This window comes from Rousettus aegyptiacus, unplaced genomic scaffold, assembly GCF_014176215.1.
Source record: "Rousettus aegyptiacus isolate mRouAeg1 unplaced genomic scaffold, mRouAeg1.p scaffold_m13_p_10, whole genome shotgun sequence".
Taxonomy (NCBI): Eukaryota; Metazoa; Chordata; class Mammalia; order Chiroptera; family Pteropodidae; genus Rousettus; species Rousettus aegyptiacus.
The window spans coordinates 40,176,972-40,194,059 of record NW_023416285.1 but is presented as its reverse complement, the minus strand read 5'-3'; the positions used below and the strand labels follow the sequence as shown (position 1 = coordinate 40,194,059).

General features: G+C 34.8%; 1 protein-coding gene across 1 annotated transcript in view; it reads left to right on the top strand.

The window, feature by feature from the left end:
* LOC107518925 (probable E3 ubiquitin-protein ligase HERC6) overlaps positions 1–17,088 on the top strand; it is a 42,582-nt gene that overhangs the window by 11,985 nt on the left and 13,509 nt on the right. Inside the window, exons 6-15 of the mRNA XM_016161038.2 lie at positions 1,472–1,599; positions 2,264–2,400; positions 3,629–3,696; positions 6,229–6,350; positions 7,156–7,215; positions 9,574–9,667; positions 11,292–11,478; positions 12,422–12,576; positions 15,933–16,046; positions 16,372–16,479. Of these exons, the coding sequence (XP_016016524.2) occupies positions 1,472–1,599; positions 2,264–2,400; positions 3,629–3,696; positions 6,229–6,350; positions 7,156–7,215; positions 9,574–9,667; positions 11,292–11,478; positions 12,422–12,576; positions 15,933–16,046; positions 16,372–16,479 (1,173 nt within the window). The remainder of the gene's footprint in view (positions 1–1,471; positions 1,600–2,263; positions 2,401–3,628; positions 3,697–6,228; positions 6,351–7,155; positions 7,216–9,573; positions 9,668–11,291; positions 11,479–12,421; positions 12,577–15,932; positions 16,047–16,371; positions 16,480–17,088) is intronic.

Here is a 17,088-nt window from a genome sequence, read left to right as displayed (position 1 = left end):
AAAAAAAAAACAAATAAGACTACATCAAACTAAAAAAGTTTTGCACAGTGAAGGAAACCATCAACAAAACAAAAAGACATCCTAGAATAGGAGAAGATATTTGCCAAGGATTCATCCAATAAGGGGTTGCAATCCAAAATATATAAGGAACTCATACAACTTAATGCCAGAAAACCCCCAAACAGTCTGATTAAAAAAATGGGCAGAGGACCTGAATAGACATTTCTCCAGAGAGAACATACAGATGGCCAATAGGCACATGAAAAGATGTTCGACATCATTAATCATCAGGGAAATGCAACTTAAAACCACAACAAAACATCACCTACCACTTGTCAAAATGGCTATCATCAAGTCAGCAAACAATAAGTGCTGGAGAGAATGTGGAGAAAGGGAACCCTTGTGCAGTGTTGGTGGGATTATAAATTTGTGCAGCCAATTAGAAAACAGTATGGTGGTTGCTCAAAAAAATTAAAAACAGAACTACCATATGACCCAGCAATTTCACTTCTGGGTATTTATCCAAAGAAATCCAAAACAGTAATTTGAAAAGACATATGCACTCCTATGTTCATTGCAGCATTATTTACAATAGCCAACATATGGAAACAACTTAAATGTCCATTGATAGGGGAATGAATAAAGAAGAGGTGGTACATATATACAATGGAATATTTCTTGTCCATAAAAAGGAATGAAAGCTCGCCATTTGAGACAACATGAGTGAACCTAGAGGGTATTATGCTAAATGAAATAAGTCAGAGGCTGACAAATACCATATAATTTCACTTATATGTGGAATCTAAAAAACAAACAAACAAACAAACAAACAAAACAAACTCATAGGTACAGAGAACAAATTGACAGTTGCTAGATAGGAGGGGTATTGGGGGGAAGGGATTAAGAAGTACAAATTGCCAGTTATAAAAATACTTATGGTGATATAAAGTACAGCATAGGAAATATAGTCAATAATATTATAATAACTATGTATGGTGTCAAATGGGTAGTAGACTTACTGGGGTGATCACCTCAGAGTTATGTAAATGTCTCATCACTGTTATACATGTGAAACTAAGATAATATTGCATGTCCACTGTAATCGAAAAATAAATTTTAAAAAAATCATCTTTTGAAAAGATTATTTTCTGAGTAATGTGCAAATAAATAAAACAACCCTATACTTAAAAGTTAGTGTCATTTTTTAACTTATTTATTTGTCCCTCCATTCATTCTACAAACATGTATTAAGTGCCTAGTTCATAAGGAAATGCCAATGATTTTTTTTAATTTTTTTGTTTAATGTTTTAACTCTACGTTCACTATTAGAAATAATAAGTATAGGACCCCTCCCCTTTACATAGGTCTTATATTTCACAGAGTGCTCTCATATAACTGTTATAGACTTAATCTTAACTTTTTAGTTGCTTTTTAAACTTGAAATTAGTCTGATTTCTTTTTTCTAAAACAGAACGGAAAAGTGTTCACATTTGGAGACAATAGCTGTGGACAGCTGGGATACAACTCCACTGTTAAAAAGAAAGGTCCACAACAAGTAGAAGGAATTGATGGCCTAGTTTCACAGATAGATTGTGGAAGGTAATCAGCTTTTTTTTTTTTAAATGAGTGGAAAGTGTTATATTTTATTACTTAAAATGTTATCAAACCTTAAAACCTTAAAATATATGACTATTTTTTTATTAGATCATTTTCCTTTCTGAAAGTTTACTTCTTTCAAATATGGTTTAATTTTTTCCATTTTTTCTTCTTCACCCAAGGCATTTCACTTATTTAATAAGAATTAATTGGAAGCTTACTATTTATAGACCACTTAACTAGGTGCTGGAGGGTGGGGATAGGTTTACAACAAAAATAGTGGTACTTGGCTACTTCGGTTGATAAAACAAAATTAATCTCATGCTTGTGCATGTAGAAGGTGATATATATTTGCATATATATTCAGAGTTTTTCATAACCTTATTATGAAGACACTTTGACTATCATCTACCTAATTCATAAAAAAAAAAATTCTTTTAAAACATAAATGATAGAAACCATAGTACAAACCCATTAATAATAGTCTACATTTAAGGTTAGTAATAAGTTAATATTCACCTACTATTTGTTTAGCCACATCATTTGGTACTCTAACCCTGCCATTGTGATGCGGGATCTGCGTACTTAATAGTATGAGATAAAGCTGTTATTTTTTTCAAAAACTTGAGTATTTTGGTCTTCATTATATGTATTCTCTCTTCTGCAGTTATCACACCCTTGCATATGTCCACACCACTGGTGAGGTGGTGTCTTTTGGTCGTGGACAAAGTTATGCAAGCAGCCCAACCCATTCAGAGGCCCAGATGGAGAACTTTGACATTAGCTGCCTGATTTCTGCTGATGGTATGAGTGGTACCACTAATTCATGATTATCTGTTAATTGATGCAACTAGAGGAGAAATATTATTCTGCTTCCTCTCAAAGGAGTGCATGAACTATGGTTCATCTAGGACTGTTATTTTTCATTTGTACAATATGTATTTTTTCTTATCGATTCCTGGAGTATTTGGTAAAATGTTCTGAAGATTAAGGTAAAACAAAAGAAAATACTAAATTGTTTACTTAAGCATCAGAACAATATACTTTTATATATTTAATCAAACCTCTTCTAAAGCATATCAGCTTGGCTTCATGGCAAAAAATGCATGAAAAATTAAATTTTCAGCTAAGTGAATATATTGCATGTAACCTGATCAAAATTAATCGTTTCTGCTGTTTGTAGTCAAGTTTACTTAGAAGAATATAAATTGCCTATATAAATTAATTTACCTTGGTAATACGTCTGAGTTTGTTTGTTCGTTACAGTCAAATGATTGTTTATTCTGTTTTTTTTCTTCTTTTTCATTTTCTTTTCTTTTTCTTTCTTTTCTTTTCTTTTTTTTTTTGTATATGTGTATGACATTCTTATTTCCTTAATTAGATATTAAGCTCTTTTAAGGCAAGGTGAAACATTTGCGCTTATTTAATTTCTCTATAGCCCATGTTCCTGTGTGAAAACCTTTAGTAAGCTTTTTATTTTTATTTCTTTAATTTTAAAATTTTACTTATTTTATTTCGACAGTAAATCATATATATTTTGCATTACATGTTTACCACTCACAGTTAGATTTCTTTCTGTCACCACATATTTGACCCCTTTTTGCCCCATCTACTTTCCTCCTCCCCTGCTACCCTCTGGTAACTTCTAGTCTACTGTCCATGTCCATGAGACTCCATCATGTTTGTCTGTTGTTTTTAGGTTTATATCCCACGTGTAAGTGATATCATGTGGTTTTCAACTTTTTCTGTCTGGCTTATTTCTCTTAGCATGATTATCTTAGCATGATTTCATGTTGTCATGAATGGCAGTATTTCATCTCTTCTTATAGCTGAGCAATATTCCATTGTATATATGTATATACATATGTACCACATCTTTATCTAATCATCTATCGTAGGGCACTTTGGTTGCTCTCATGTCCTGGCTACATCAGAGTTTTTAAGACCTTTTTAAAGAGCAGTTGTAGATTTACAGTAACAATTAATTTTTACTTATAAAAACAATAAGCATGTATTCATGACTTTCTTTTAGATCTTGTGGATGTTCGAGTCAAACACATTTTTGCTGGCACGTATGCCAACTTCGTGACAACGTATCAGGTATCTATTATACTTTCTGTTTCTTTTAAAAATCAGTTTTTTACTCTAGATTTTAGAGCAGTATTTGGAATATTGTATCATTTGTATATATTCAAATTTTGTACCAAAATAGTAAGATTCTCTCATAGAATGCTTTTTTAAAAATATTGCATAATTCTCATTTCTTCATTTGGCTTCTTAATAGATGAGACCCGAAATTCATTGCTTTTCCACTAACTTTTTATTAAGTAAGAATACTGATGGTAATAACAGTTATGTCTCAGCACCAAGCTGAGTACTCCAAATGAATCAACACAATTAATCCTTGTATCAAGTACAATTGGTATTATTTTCCTCCATTTTACAAATGAATAAAACTGAGTCTCAGGTGGATCCATCCTCAAAAATCTAGCTTTTATGACCCTGTTTTTCTCAAAGTTATTTGATTTTGTGATATACCAACTAGCATTCCACAGAAATCATGTTCCTCTGGACATCTGAGAAAATAAATTATAAGAACATTAATGTAGTAATATATAATACTTTACAGTTAATTGTTGCATATACCATCTTACTTAACCCATATGATGTGTAGAGACAGACACTGTAGTTAAGAGTATCTAAGATATTAGATAGACTAAATACTGCTAGCTGTTGTAACAACTTCTAGATCCCAGTGGCTTAACACAATGAAGACTTTTCCCCCCCATATCATAGTCCAATGAGGGTTGGAGATGGGGGCAGCTGTAGGGGAGGAAAAAATAATTTTTCCTCTACTCATCTCGGTTTCATTTATCTGGGACCCTACAAATTAGACTGTGAAACAAGAGATTAATAGGAAAGAAACAAACAGAGTTTATTTGGGCACAAAGTTTATTTTTGCTTTGTTAAGACAATCATCACAGGGGAGAATGGATGAAACCTGACCTAGTGAAATGGACAGAGAATAGGAGGGGAGCAACTGGAAACAATGACTGACAATTCAGAGAAGTCTTGTTGTGGAAGGGAGTAGGGAATAGTGGGAGAGTTTTGTTAATGTTTAGAGAGGTGATATTAGGTATGTCTGTGTGCCAGTGAGAATGATCCAGCTCAGATGGAGAAAGTTATGATGCATGAAAAAGAATATGAAAGACAGTATGTAGGGAGGGTCTTATCCTAAGTTTCCTGTGATATAGGAGAAAAAAAAAAAAGCTTCTTAATGATTTAACTACAGGGTACACTCAGGACTCAGGTCAAGAAGCTGGGGGGAAATTTAGGAATCATGGTTACACATCTTTTTCAAGAGTTCATTATTTAGGCCTTAAACAAAAAATGATGCGGAATTTCCTGACTCATTACAAGTTCAGTGGCGGCAGAAGTATAATAAGGAGCAGAGCACTCATATCTTTGGAGGACTGTATTAAAGACAGATTTTTTTTCTTTCCACACGATGATTTCTGACACCTCTAGCTGAGCTATTTGGTTTCAACTATTGTACAGAACCATCGTTCTCAGAGTGTGGTTCCCAAACCAGCATCATCAGCATTACCTGGGAATTTGCTAGATGGAAATTGTTGAGCTCCACTTCTGACTTATTGAACTAGAAACTGTGGGGATGCACCCAACAATCTATGCTTTAAGAAGATGACCAGGTGATTCTGTTGCATGCTGAAGTTTGAAAACCAGTTATACAAAACTAAAAATCTGTGGCTGATTAAAGAGGACCTAGAAACTAGTATTTATTGAGTACATACTATATAGTCTAAAGGCTTTGTATACATAATATTATTTAATTGTAACAGGATCCCAGGGGTTAGGTATTGTTATTTCATTTTCTTATCATGGTATCATATATATATATAATACAATATAAAAATATGCTATTCTAGCCAATTTTAAGTGAACAATTCAGTGACATTAACTGCATTCACAATGTTGTCGTTGAATGTAACTGCCAGCACTGTCCATCTCTACAACTTTTTCATCACGTCAAACAGAAACTCTATAAACATTGAATTATAACTCTCCATTTTTTTCTACACCCATCCTCAGGTAACCTCTAATTTACTTCGTTTATAAATTTGACTACTTTATATAAGTAGAATCATATAATATTTGTCCTTTTGTCTCTGGCTTATTTCATTTAGCATAATGTTTTTAAAGTTCATCCATGTTATAGCATGTATCAGAATTTTCTTCCTTTTTATGGCTGAATAATATTCCATTGAATGTATATACCACATTCATCTGTTGTTGCTGTTGGTTAACAAGAATTGTTTCCATCTTTTGGCTATTGTGAATAGTGCTGCGATAAATATTGGCCTATATGTGTCTGTTAGAGTTCTTGTTTTTAATACTTTTGTGTTATCCTGGTTTTTAAATGATGAACTGAGGCTCAGACCAAGCAAAGTAGCCAAGACTAGGAACTGGAACAACCAGGCCAGTCTAATGCCATAGCCCCTCCCACCAGCCCCTTTGTCTGAGGACTGGTCCTGTCTACTACCTGTGCCACAAGCTTTACTCAGCATATGTGTGTGTTTTCCTGATCATTCTTTTTTTCCTAATTCTTTAAAGGAAACCAGTTCCACAAATGTTTCCAAGAAGACTTTGCCAGAAATAAGCCGAATTAACCAGCCCCTCATGGAACAATGGATGGCAGTGACAAGTGGAAGTACTCAGCGTGAAGTAGCTAAGAGGTGGCTGTCTGATAATCATAAACCACTTATTTGGTTCTGAAGCTTTGGTCATTCTATTCTAGACATAGAAAGATGGTTTGGCTTTGTGGTGAAGGCATTTGCATTTTAACCATGATTCTCTGCTGCCACCTCTCAATTCAGAGTCATCGACTAATTCATTCAGTGTTGATTTAACAGAGGTATATTGAGGATGTACAATATTCTAGGTACCTTGATGGGTGAGGGAGATATAGGAGTAAATCATAAACACTCTCTGACTCACAAAGCCTTCCCAAAGGTGGACCGTTTTTATATCTTCCACAGTTCATTCTCTGGAGCTTCATAAGTTTCTATTTTCAGAAGTACGGATTTTATTTAAGTCTAGGACTTGATCAAATCAACTATGAAGGGTGTTGGTGAGATTAAGCAGTCACATATACAAAATATAATAAGCATTTGGAGGACTCTTTGAAGAGTAGTTATTTTTATTGATAATGATTCCAAATCACCTGTTCTGTATTCAGACATGAGATAAAAGGAGGCCTGCTTTATAGCAGTGGTCCCCAACCTTTTTGGCACCAGGGACCGGTGCTCCTGTGAGAATCTTAATGCCTGATGATCTGAGGTGGAGCTGAGGCTGTGATGATAACGCTGGGGAGAGGCTGCAAATACAGATGAAGCTTCGCTGGCTTGCCTGCTGCTCACCTCCTGCTATGTGGCCCAGTTCCTAACAGGCCATGGACTGGTGCTGGTCCACGGCCTGGGGGTTAAGGACCCCTGCTTTATAGTATGTTATAACTTAACCCTTATGTTATTATTTTTGCAGTGAAATTAGAGTGATATTTTCATCTCCTGCCTGTCTGACTGCAAGTTTTTTAAAGAAAAGGTAATATTTGCCTTCATTTTAAAACACCGGGAAATTTTTTTAATGAAATCTTTCAAGTCAGTCATTTTAATTTGTGAATTATGCTATTTACGAACAAAAGTCCAATGTAGAAAACCCATGGGTTGTTACAGAATCTTTCCATTTCTATTAGACCACTATTAAGTTGTAATTCGTAAATCACATCGTTTACTTCCTCTGCTGATATGAATGAATGTTAGTTCATTCTAACATGGCTTTAGTACTAGGATATACTTTGTAGTTCTTATTGTGATGGGACCAATAAGGAAAATAAATCCTATTTATTTTTAGTCTCACTACTGTAGAGGAAAACCTAACTTCTCTCCTATTAGGTTTGCCACTTGGTCTGATCCTATAGTTGCAAGCCTTTGGTCAACTACGTCTTCTCCTTTTTCTATGCTTACCTATACTGTGCCTAAGAACTGTTAATAGATAAACTGAGGCATATTAAACTTTTTATTTGAGCAAATATTGATTCGAATGGGGCAGTGCCAAACTGAAAGTGGTTGGGAACACTCTGCTAACAGGAGCCAGGGGAAAGACTTATGTAGAAAAAGTGCAGAAGAAAAGAAAGGAAATCATTTGATTGGTTGTAGTTTAAAGCCTGTTGGCTGTTTGTGACTAGTTGTCTTTAGGTTTTGATTTCATAACTTTGAAGCATTTATAGGCTTAGATTTTGGTTTGCTTACATAGTCTGCCACAGAATTAGAGTGACTGCAGTCTAATGGCCTCCTTGTTAAATTAATTTAACAATATATAAAGGAGGAGAAAAGAGGATAGCAGCATGAAAGGACCCTTAGTGTGCCGTCTGCCATCTCTGGGGCCAGGGCCCTCCTGGTCTGCTTGCAGCCTGATAGGTCAAGTCTCACCTCTCGCTTGCCAAGTTGGCTTCAAGCTGGCTCACTGGTTCAGAAGATAGTTGTACACATTTTGTACCCCCTCCTGACCACTATGTGGTGCTTGCCTAACCCTTGTTGCAGCTATTCCTTGCCCCAACACAACCCACAGTTGTCCCATTGGTTCTTAACCCGGCTGCATTCTCAGCTACTCCAATAACTCCACCTGGGAACCGGAGAAGCACAAGGAAGTTAACTGTCATGGCTTTCCATTGGCAGCTCATGAGACAGTATCTTCCTGGAGCCTCAAAAAGCATCTCTGTTGATCTCCACATATCCTGGGTAGAGGTGGGAGAAGGGAAACAGGGAACACTGCTTCCTTCTGCCTTTTGTCCCTCGCTTTCCCCTTCATGCCATCCTTCAGGCTGGAACAAGGACTCTACCATACAATGTAGTATTCTCGTTCTTCCCTACTCTAGCCTCTTTATACACTAAGAATATTATCTTTTAAAGTGGAAATGTACCCTCCCAGCAGTGATGAACCTCAAGGTTTGTTTTTTGATGCTCCTCTGATACCAAAGGCTGCAAAAGACAATATACTTTAAGGGGAAATTTACAATACTTTGGTTTAATACTTGCATAATATTTTAGCCCTGGTATTATTATTGATTGGTTAATCTAGCAAGCATAAAGCATTTCTTGATAGAACATTATAAAAACAAATTGTTCGGCAGAATGTAGGGTCATCAAATATTACCAGCATAACCCAGGGAGGCATGACACGTAGACACAGGTTTGATAGCGTTTCTGAGGGGAAGGCAAGGTTGGAATTTATTAGGAATTGGTAGTTTGGTATAAGGCAGGTTTTTCAGTGTGGGAGGGGGAAGCAGGGGGTTTGATGAGGACTAGGAAAAGATACAAGGATCCTGGATGGATGGATGGAAACAACAAGGTGAGGATTTTAAGGCAAGAGATTCAAAGAATTTTAGGGCATAAACTGTCTGTGATGCTTTCCATTGAAGAGTGAATAAGTCTTTTTAGGAAGTTCCTATAATGAACCATCAAGCCATTTGCCTGGGCAAGTGTGTCCCTTGGAATAGTAAAGTCATGCTAATGAAACAGTGGAATCCCAAAGTAATGTAAATGTGAGGGTAAGAAATGGAGTGGTGGTGGTGGTGGTGGTGGTTTCAGTCTCTGTGTGGCACTGAGTGTGGGGATAAATGGTTTCGGTCCTCAGATGCAGCACATAAAATTTTGTTATTATTGTAGCCCAAAGTAGTTGTTACTTACTCTCTTTTAGGAGAACATTAACTTTATAAGTGTTTGTTTGTTTGTTTGTTTGGTGCCAAGTAAATTGATTATTTCGAAATGGCAGCAAGCTTTAAGAAAAAAGTTTATAACTGATATGTAATAAAAGAAAACTAAATAATGATATATGAAGTTTAGAAATAGTCTTTCCCATCTCTTTATATGTGTGTGTGTTTTGCATTTCTTGTATCCAAAGAGAATCTGGAGAAACAAATTCCATTGATGTGGACTTACAAGTGGCAGGAGATACCTTCGTGAAGTTAACAAAAGAGAAGTGGATTTCTTCGATGGTAATAGTCAATATTTACTTGAGAAATAGAACAAAAGAAGTTCCTTACAGAAACCAATATGATTGCAGTTTAATTCTGTTGGGAGCTGAGTGAGGGGGAACTGATGGGAAAGGGGCTAGTGTTCATTATGAGGGCGCTATATTCCAGACACCGTATTAGGGGCTGGCTTTAATTTTCTTTTTGAACACTTAAAGGTACAGTAGATGACAATATTTTTATTTTCAATATGAGAAAACCAATGCTTGAGAGGTACATAATCTCCAGCATAACTTATGAAAAGAGCACTAGTTTGGGAAGCAGGATAACCTTATTCTGGACTAGTAGACCAAAAAGGCCGGTCTCTATTTTGAGATGAATCTCAAATCTAATCGAAATGAATCGACTACTGATTCATCTTTTATCCTCTTTGGGTCATATTTCCTTTATCTGTAAGTTGAGTTCATCTTTAAGGTCTATTCCAATGTAATATTTTGTAATTCTGGGTTATGTTGGAAGGAAAACTTTCCCTCTACCAATTTAGGAATTTGGGGGCCTGCAAATTAGCAAAGGCAGATTAACAAGAGCACTGAAAACAAGTTTTATTCCCATGCCTGTGGGAACATTCAGATGAAAAGGCCCCAGAACAGCTAGGGATGAGGGCTTATATTCAAACCTAATAGGGAAAGGGAGCGGGGAGAAAGGGCTTCGATGTAGAGAAGTGACAAGAACTTTGATCTTCTAGGAGTACCAAATAATGGGAAGGCAAATAATATGGAGACACTCATGGTAGATCAGGGCTAGTTAGTAAGGTTTGTGTAGACTCTTTCTCAGTGCCAGCTCATCTCTACCGATAAGGCCGTTTGTTATCCCTTTCTTGGTATAGGAAGTTAGGGCAGAAAGATACATTCCTCCTCAAAATTTATATTCTGTTTTCAGGTAGATAGAGAGAAGGCAGAAAACTTGTTCTGGGTCTGCTTTTTCTCACTTGCCTTCAGCTCAAAATAATCCTCATGCCAGAGTGGCATATTCTACTACCCTTCCTACCTTTGCACAGGTTCACTCAGGAGTGACTCAGCATCCTTTCTGGAGTTCTAGGCTCTGGGGCCATTAAATCCTCTAGCAGATCTTTTCTATTTGGTTGACAGATTGGGAAAGAGAATATGAAAGATCACATGAGAGGTTTTAGGGGGGCCATGCCTGGAAGTACCATATATCACCTTCACTCACATTTCGTTAACTAGCACATAGTCACATGGCCCCACCTAACTGCAGGGGAGGCTGGAAAATACCATCTTTCTGTGAACCGAAGAAGCCAAAACAAGATTGGTGAGGTGAACATGTGGCATCTTCTCTGCCTTGGTAGATTTTAGGTTAGATAGATCTGGATATGGATCCCTGATCTGTCACTTTGTAATTGAGCAACCTCTATGATTCACTCAGTATATACATGCGTGATTTACTTTTATTTCCTCATGCACCGGCTCTCACATACTACGTTAGGGGCATTTAGGATGCAAGGAGTGATGGAATTTGAACAGTAGATTTCAGGAAACCTAAATGATTATTCCAATCTGAAAGTGGTTGAATGAAACCCCTGGTCCCATACCTCATTTTAGGCCTTTCCCTGATCCTCTTTCAATTGCAGATAACTACATGTCTCAGGGATAATCTGCTCAAAGCTCTTCCATATCGTTCTCCACACCAAGAAGCGTTATCAGTTTTCCTTCTGCTTCCACAATGTCCTGTGATGCATGATTTTGGAAACTGGGAAATGGTAGTTCCATTTGCAGAGGCTGTTTGTAAAATGAGTGACCAGTCTTTAAGAGTCCTGAGTAAGTTCGATTACTTTTATATCACTTTATCTGTACTCTCAATAGAGAGTCACTGTTTTAAGTAGAAGTTGTAGCAAATTTTATATAGAAGATTTCAAAATATACAAATGTTTAAGTACATGTTATGTGAATTATCGAAAAGATTAACCTTAAGCTATTATAATCATTACTATTATCGTACAAAGCATGTGTAATGGCTCTGACATTCGTTTAATAACCATAGAGGATCCAGTCAAGATAAAGCCACACTTGAAAACTTTTTGCTCATGTTGCTTTAAAGCTTTAAACATTTTAACCAAGGGTGATAAAAAAAGAAATGTTAAGCTTTGTGTCCTTGTTGTTTATTTTATTTACTATAGGGTGTCCTACAATTTTGAGCTAGTGTTCAAGATCCAAAGCTAAAAGGTACAAAGGATATATACAGTGAAATATAAGCCACCCACTTCTTTTCCCAAAAAGCAGCTACAGAATATACCAGGCATTCATAAAGTCTGAAGACATAGATAATATTTACAGACTGAAAATGCCTGATAACATTATATATGTATGTGTGTGTATTCACCTATGTATGTTTTCAGACTTAATAAATATCTTATAGAATTTTCAGTTTGAAAATCATGAAATCAATCAAGTAATCAAACATAAATATGACTTATCAGCACATTTCTACAGAATCTTGAATTTGAGCTTTTAATTTCAATGATAATTCCAAGGGAAAAATTTTTTTTCTGTAATAAATGTTGCCCAGGATGATATCCTTAGAAAAGACATTTTATGGATTATACCATCAGAACTAGAAACATTATCTATTCTTCACATCAAAGAACCTAGTTAAAACTGAGGGAGGTTTTTTTCTGTGTGTGTGTGTGTGTGTGTGTGTGTGTGTGTGTATGTGGTGTGGGGGGAAATATATATTTATCTTGGCTAATTTTACACCCCTCAGAGAAGTGTTGGGCATCTTTGCAAGAATCTTCTCTTAATGCACTGGTCCAGATGCTTAAAACTGCTGTCATTGCTCAGATGAATTATTGGGATGACACTGAAAGGAGTCACTGCAACATTATAGCTCTTCTAAGAACAATGAAAGAAGTACATAAGGTAAGGGCTCATCTAAAAGAATTTATATACCCTTTTACTAAATCACAATCCCTTAGGTCTCAGCCATTTAGAATCTTGTTTTGTTATGTTTTTCACAACAGGAAGAATGTTTTTTCAGCCCTTAATAATTCAAAATTTTGCTTGTTTTGCTAACTAAGTAGATTCTGGAGGAATATATTACATATTATACATAATCTATTAGATGCACAAATACTCAAATATGAGAATGATTCAGCATTCTCATTAGAGTACACAGCACAATCTAGAAATAACCTAAGGTTAAGCTTCCAGTAAACATAATGTTTGCTGTGGCATAGGGAGGAGCCGGAGCATTTTAAATAAAAGAACAGAATAAAGTCACTATTGTTCAATTAAAAAATTAGCTAAAATAAGATGCTTTATAAATATAAATTGCTAAATGGCAATCAAAGCATATTTCACCACAAAATATCAATCTCCATAGGAGAAAATATTATCTACAAAAATCAGTGCTTTTCAGAAATACTAATGTAGTATTGATATTTCAAAAGTAGAAATATCAATACTACATTAGTATTGATAACTCCTCCATCATCTCATATAATTACCATTTCTTTATTATGGTGATACCCTTATGATCTACTCTCTTAGCAACTTTCAAGTATATAGTACAATATTCTTAACTATAATCACTATGTTGTACATTAGATCTCTAGAATTTATTCATTTTATAACTAGAAGTTTGTACCCTTTGACCAACATCTCCCAATTTTCCTCACCCCCAAGCCCCTGACAACTATCATTCTACTTTTTTTCTGTAGATTCCACATATAAGTGAATTCTTAAAGTATTTGTCTTTCTGTTTGCCTTATCTCATTTAGCATAATGCCCTCAAGATCTGTTCAAGTCACCACAAATGTAAAGATTTCTTTCCTTTTCATGGCTGAATGAATATCTTAGTGTGCATATATATCACATCTTCTTTATCCATTTATCCATCCATGTAAGCTTAGGTTGTTTCCCTGTGTTGGCTACTGTAAATAATGAAGCAATGAACATGGGGTTGCAGATATCTCTTTCAAATAGTCTTTCCATTTCCTTTGGATATATATCTAGAAGTGGGATTTCTAAATTTTTTGAGGAACCTCCATGCTGTTTCCATAGTGGCTGCACCAATTTACATTCTCACCAATAGTGCACAAGGTTCTCTTCTCTCCACGTCCTCATCAACATTTGTTATCTCTTGTCATTTTGATGATAGCCATTCTAACAGGTGTATCTCCTCGTGGTTTTGGTTTGTATTTCCCTGATGATTATTGATGTTGAGCACCTTTTCATGTATATGTTGGCCATCTGTATGTCTTCTTGGGAAAAAAATACCGATTCAGTTACCCTGCCCATTTTATAATCAGATTGTTTTTTTCCTTAGTTGTATGAGTTGTATGTTTTTGATATTAATACCTTATCAGATATATGATTTGCAGATATTTTCTACCATTCCATAGAGTGCCTTTTCATTTTGTTGACTGTTTCTTTTGCTGTGCAGAAGCTTGTTTGATGTAGTCCATTTATTAAGTTTTGCTTTTTTTGCTTGTGCTTTTGGTATTATATCCAAAAATGAAATAAAATAAAATAATTGTGAAGACCAATGTCAAGGAACTTTTCCCATATGCTTTCTTCTAGGGGTTTTATGGTTTTATGTTTAAGTCTTTAATCCATTTCAAGTTAATTTTTCTGACTGGTGTAAGATAGGGGTCCAATTTCATTTTTCTGCATGTAGTTATCCAGTCGTCCCAACTGCATTTATTGAAGAGACTATCCTTTCTCCACAAAGTATTCTTGGCTCCCTTGTCAAATATGCAAGGGTTTATTTCTGGTCTCTTGAATCTGTTCCATTGGTCTATGTGTCTATTTTTTATGCCAGTACTATAATGTTTGGATTACTATGGCTTTAGAGTATAGCTGTAAGTCAGGAAGTGTGATAATTCTAGAAATGTTCTTCTTTCTTGGAATCTCTTTGACTATTCAAGGTCTTTCGTGGTTTCATACAAATTTTAGGATGGTTTTTTCTATTTATGTGAAAAATGCCATCGAAATTTTGAAAGAAATTACATTGAATCTATAGACATCTTTAGGTAGTATGAATATTTTATCAATATTAATCCATGAACATGGGATGTATTTCTATTTACTTGTGTTTTCTTCAGTTTCTTTCATCAGCATCTTAGAGTTTCAGTGCACAAATCTTTCATCTCCTTGGTTAAATTTCTTTTTAAGTATTTCATTGTTTTTGATGCTATTGTGAATGGCTGATTGGAATAAAGAAGACAAATATGAATCATGTGGAGTCAAATTTTTTAAAAATAATGTATAAAAGGTAAATGTTTGGCATAAAGTAATTAGAGATTTAAAAAGTGAGAAACCTTATCAGGATTTAAGATGTTTTGTAGTGGGCTTCTCTCATTAAGAAAAAGTACACATCACAATCTGTAGTTTTATCCCAAACTTTTTATTTGTTGATCCTCTCTCCTCTACATCTGGTTTTTATCTCTTTATGTTTTTAGATTCTTTATTTCCTGCCTTCTACTTTTTGGATTAGTTTGATTTGATGGACGTTTATTTAGATTATTGATTTTCCAGCATGTCTTCCTCTGAAAAGCTTTCCTGAACTCCTTAAGTCCTTCTCTGATCAGAAACTGTATCCTAGATGTCTGATTACTTATTGTTTTTACTTAGTAGATTATGGGTCATGGGTTGGCAATTTACACCCATGAACAGCCTCCTGTTTTTATAGATTAAATTTTTTTTGGAACACATCCAGGCTTGTTTTCATATTGTCTATGATTATTTTGTGCCAAACAATGGCAGGGTTGAAGAGTTGCACCAGAGTATGTATGGTCCCAATCTGAAATATTTCCTGTCTGGATTTAAGAAAGAGTTTGCTGACTACTATACCAGACAGTAAGTTAATGTGTAAGCCAAGACAATTGTTAGTTTATGTTTTGTCCCACACCTGACAAATAGTGTGTGCTAAATTAATATTCATTATTTAATGGAGAAAGGGCTGAATTTGTCAAAAGCACGTTGGATTTTTATGGTGCGTTTATTCTCAAGATCTAGAAACTGTTTCCAGTAAAACTGTGCCCTAAGAATTGAGTTACTAATCTCCAGTGCCAACATCTTATATCTTTTTATAATATTTATGAAAATTGGAGAAATTGTAGATCAAACAATGGAAGTTTTATAGAACTCTATCATCAACAAATGCATTGGGTTTTTAGAACTCTATTCTGATTATCTATATAATAGCCACATATATAATAGATTAAATCATTTATTGATAGAAAATGATATTTGTGGGTCATATTCTTTTTAAGGCAAATAAAACTAACAGTCAACTACCAGAAAATGCTTTCAACATAAATGAACTCTCCAACTGGTTGAACTTTCATGGAGAAAGAAGACGAGTGCTCTCTAAGGATAACAACAAGGTAAAAGTAACATTTTTTACTTCTGAAAATTTTCATTCTTTAAAGGGGGACACATTAGGAGCTATGTAGGTGTCTCTTTGATTAATCGATATTTGAACATTTCTTTATTATAATGCTGCATGTTAAATTAAATGATCATTAAAAAACTTAAACAGCTTTCATTCACAAAACAAATGCATTTTCTTAGCAATTTGTTTCTAAGTAATTTGGATTTTAAAAACAGATTCCAAAAAGTATAGAGGGAAATAATTTAAGGTGATAAGGTAAAGGAGTGAAGTTCTTCTTTTCTTTTTATTATCAAAACTGTTACCTTTATTTTTTTTAGAAACCTGAAGAAAAATGCAGTTACGTTATTTTCAGTGAATTTCCATTTGTCTTTAATTTACTATCCAAAATTAAATTATGGCAAGCTGATTCTTCTTTAAAAATGATGGTAAGTATGCCTTTTTTTATTGTGTAAATTTCAAACATATACAAGATATAGTGGTGTAATGAACCTCATCACAAAGTTTCAGCAGTCATCAGCATTTTGCCCACTTTCATCTATCACTTTTGCTGTTTTTGTAGTTACAATTTTGCCAAAAGTAGTTTGAAGCAAATCCCAGGCCTACTTTCTTTTCACTCTCCATACATCATTATTTCTGGTTATTTCACTCTTATTTATGCTAATATTTATCAGTGGGTTCAGTTGGTGACCACATGATTTTTCCACTGTAATGTTTCCCATCAACCATTTACTTAATAATTCCATCCATTATTTGGAGGTTTGCAAAATGGCAATATTTCTAATCTTATCATTCATTCTAAAATTATAAACTGAATTGTTTCAGTTTATAAATTTAAAGTAAAGAACTTTTCCTCATTAATTAGAGCCCTTTGGCTACTCTAAAAATTCATTCATATAGGAAGGTAGAATGATGAATAACCGTTTTTCTTTAATTATTAAGTGTTCTGTACATAGAAGTTGTACCAATTTATGTTACTACCAGAAATGTATGAAATGCCTCTTAGATACACTCTCATCAATGCAGAGTGTTATCGG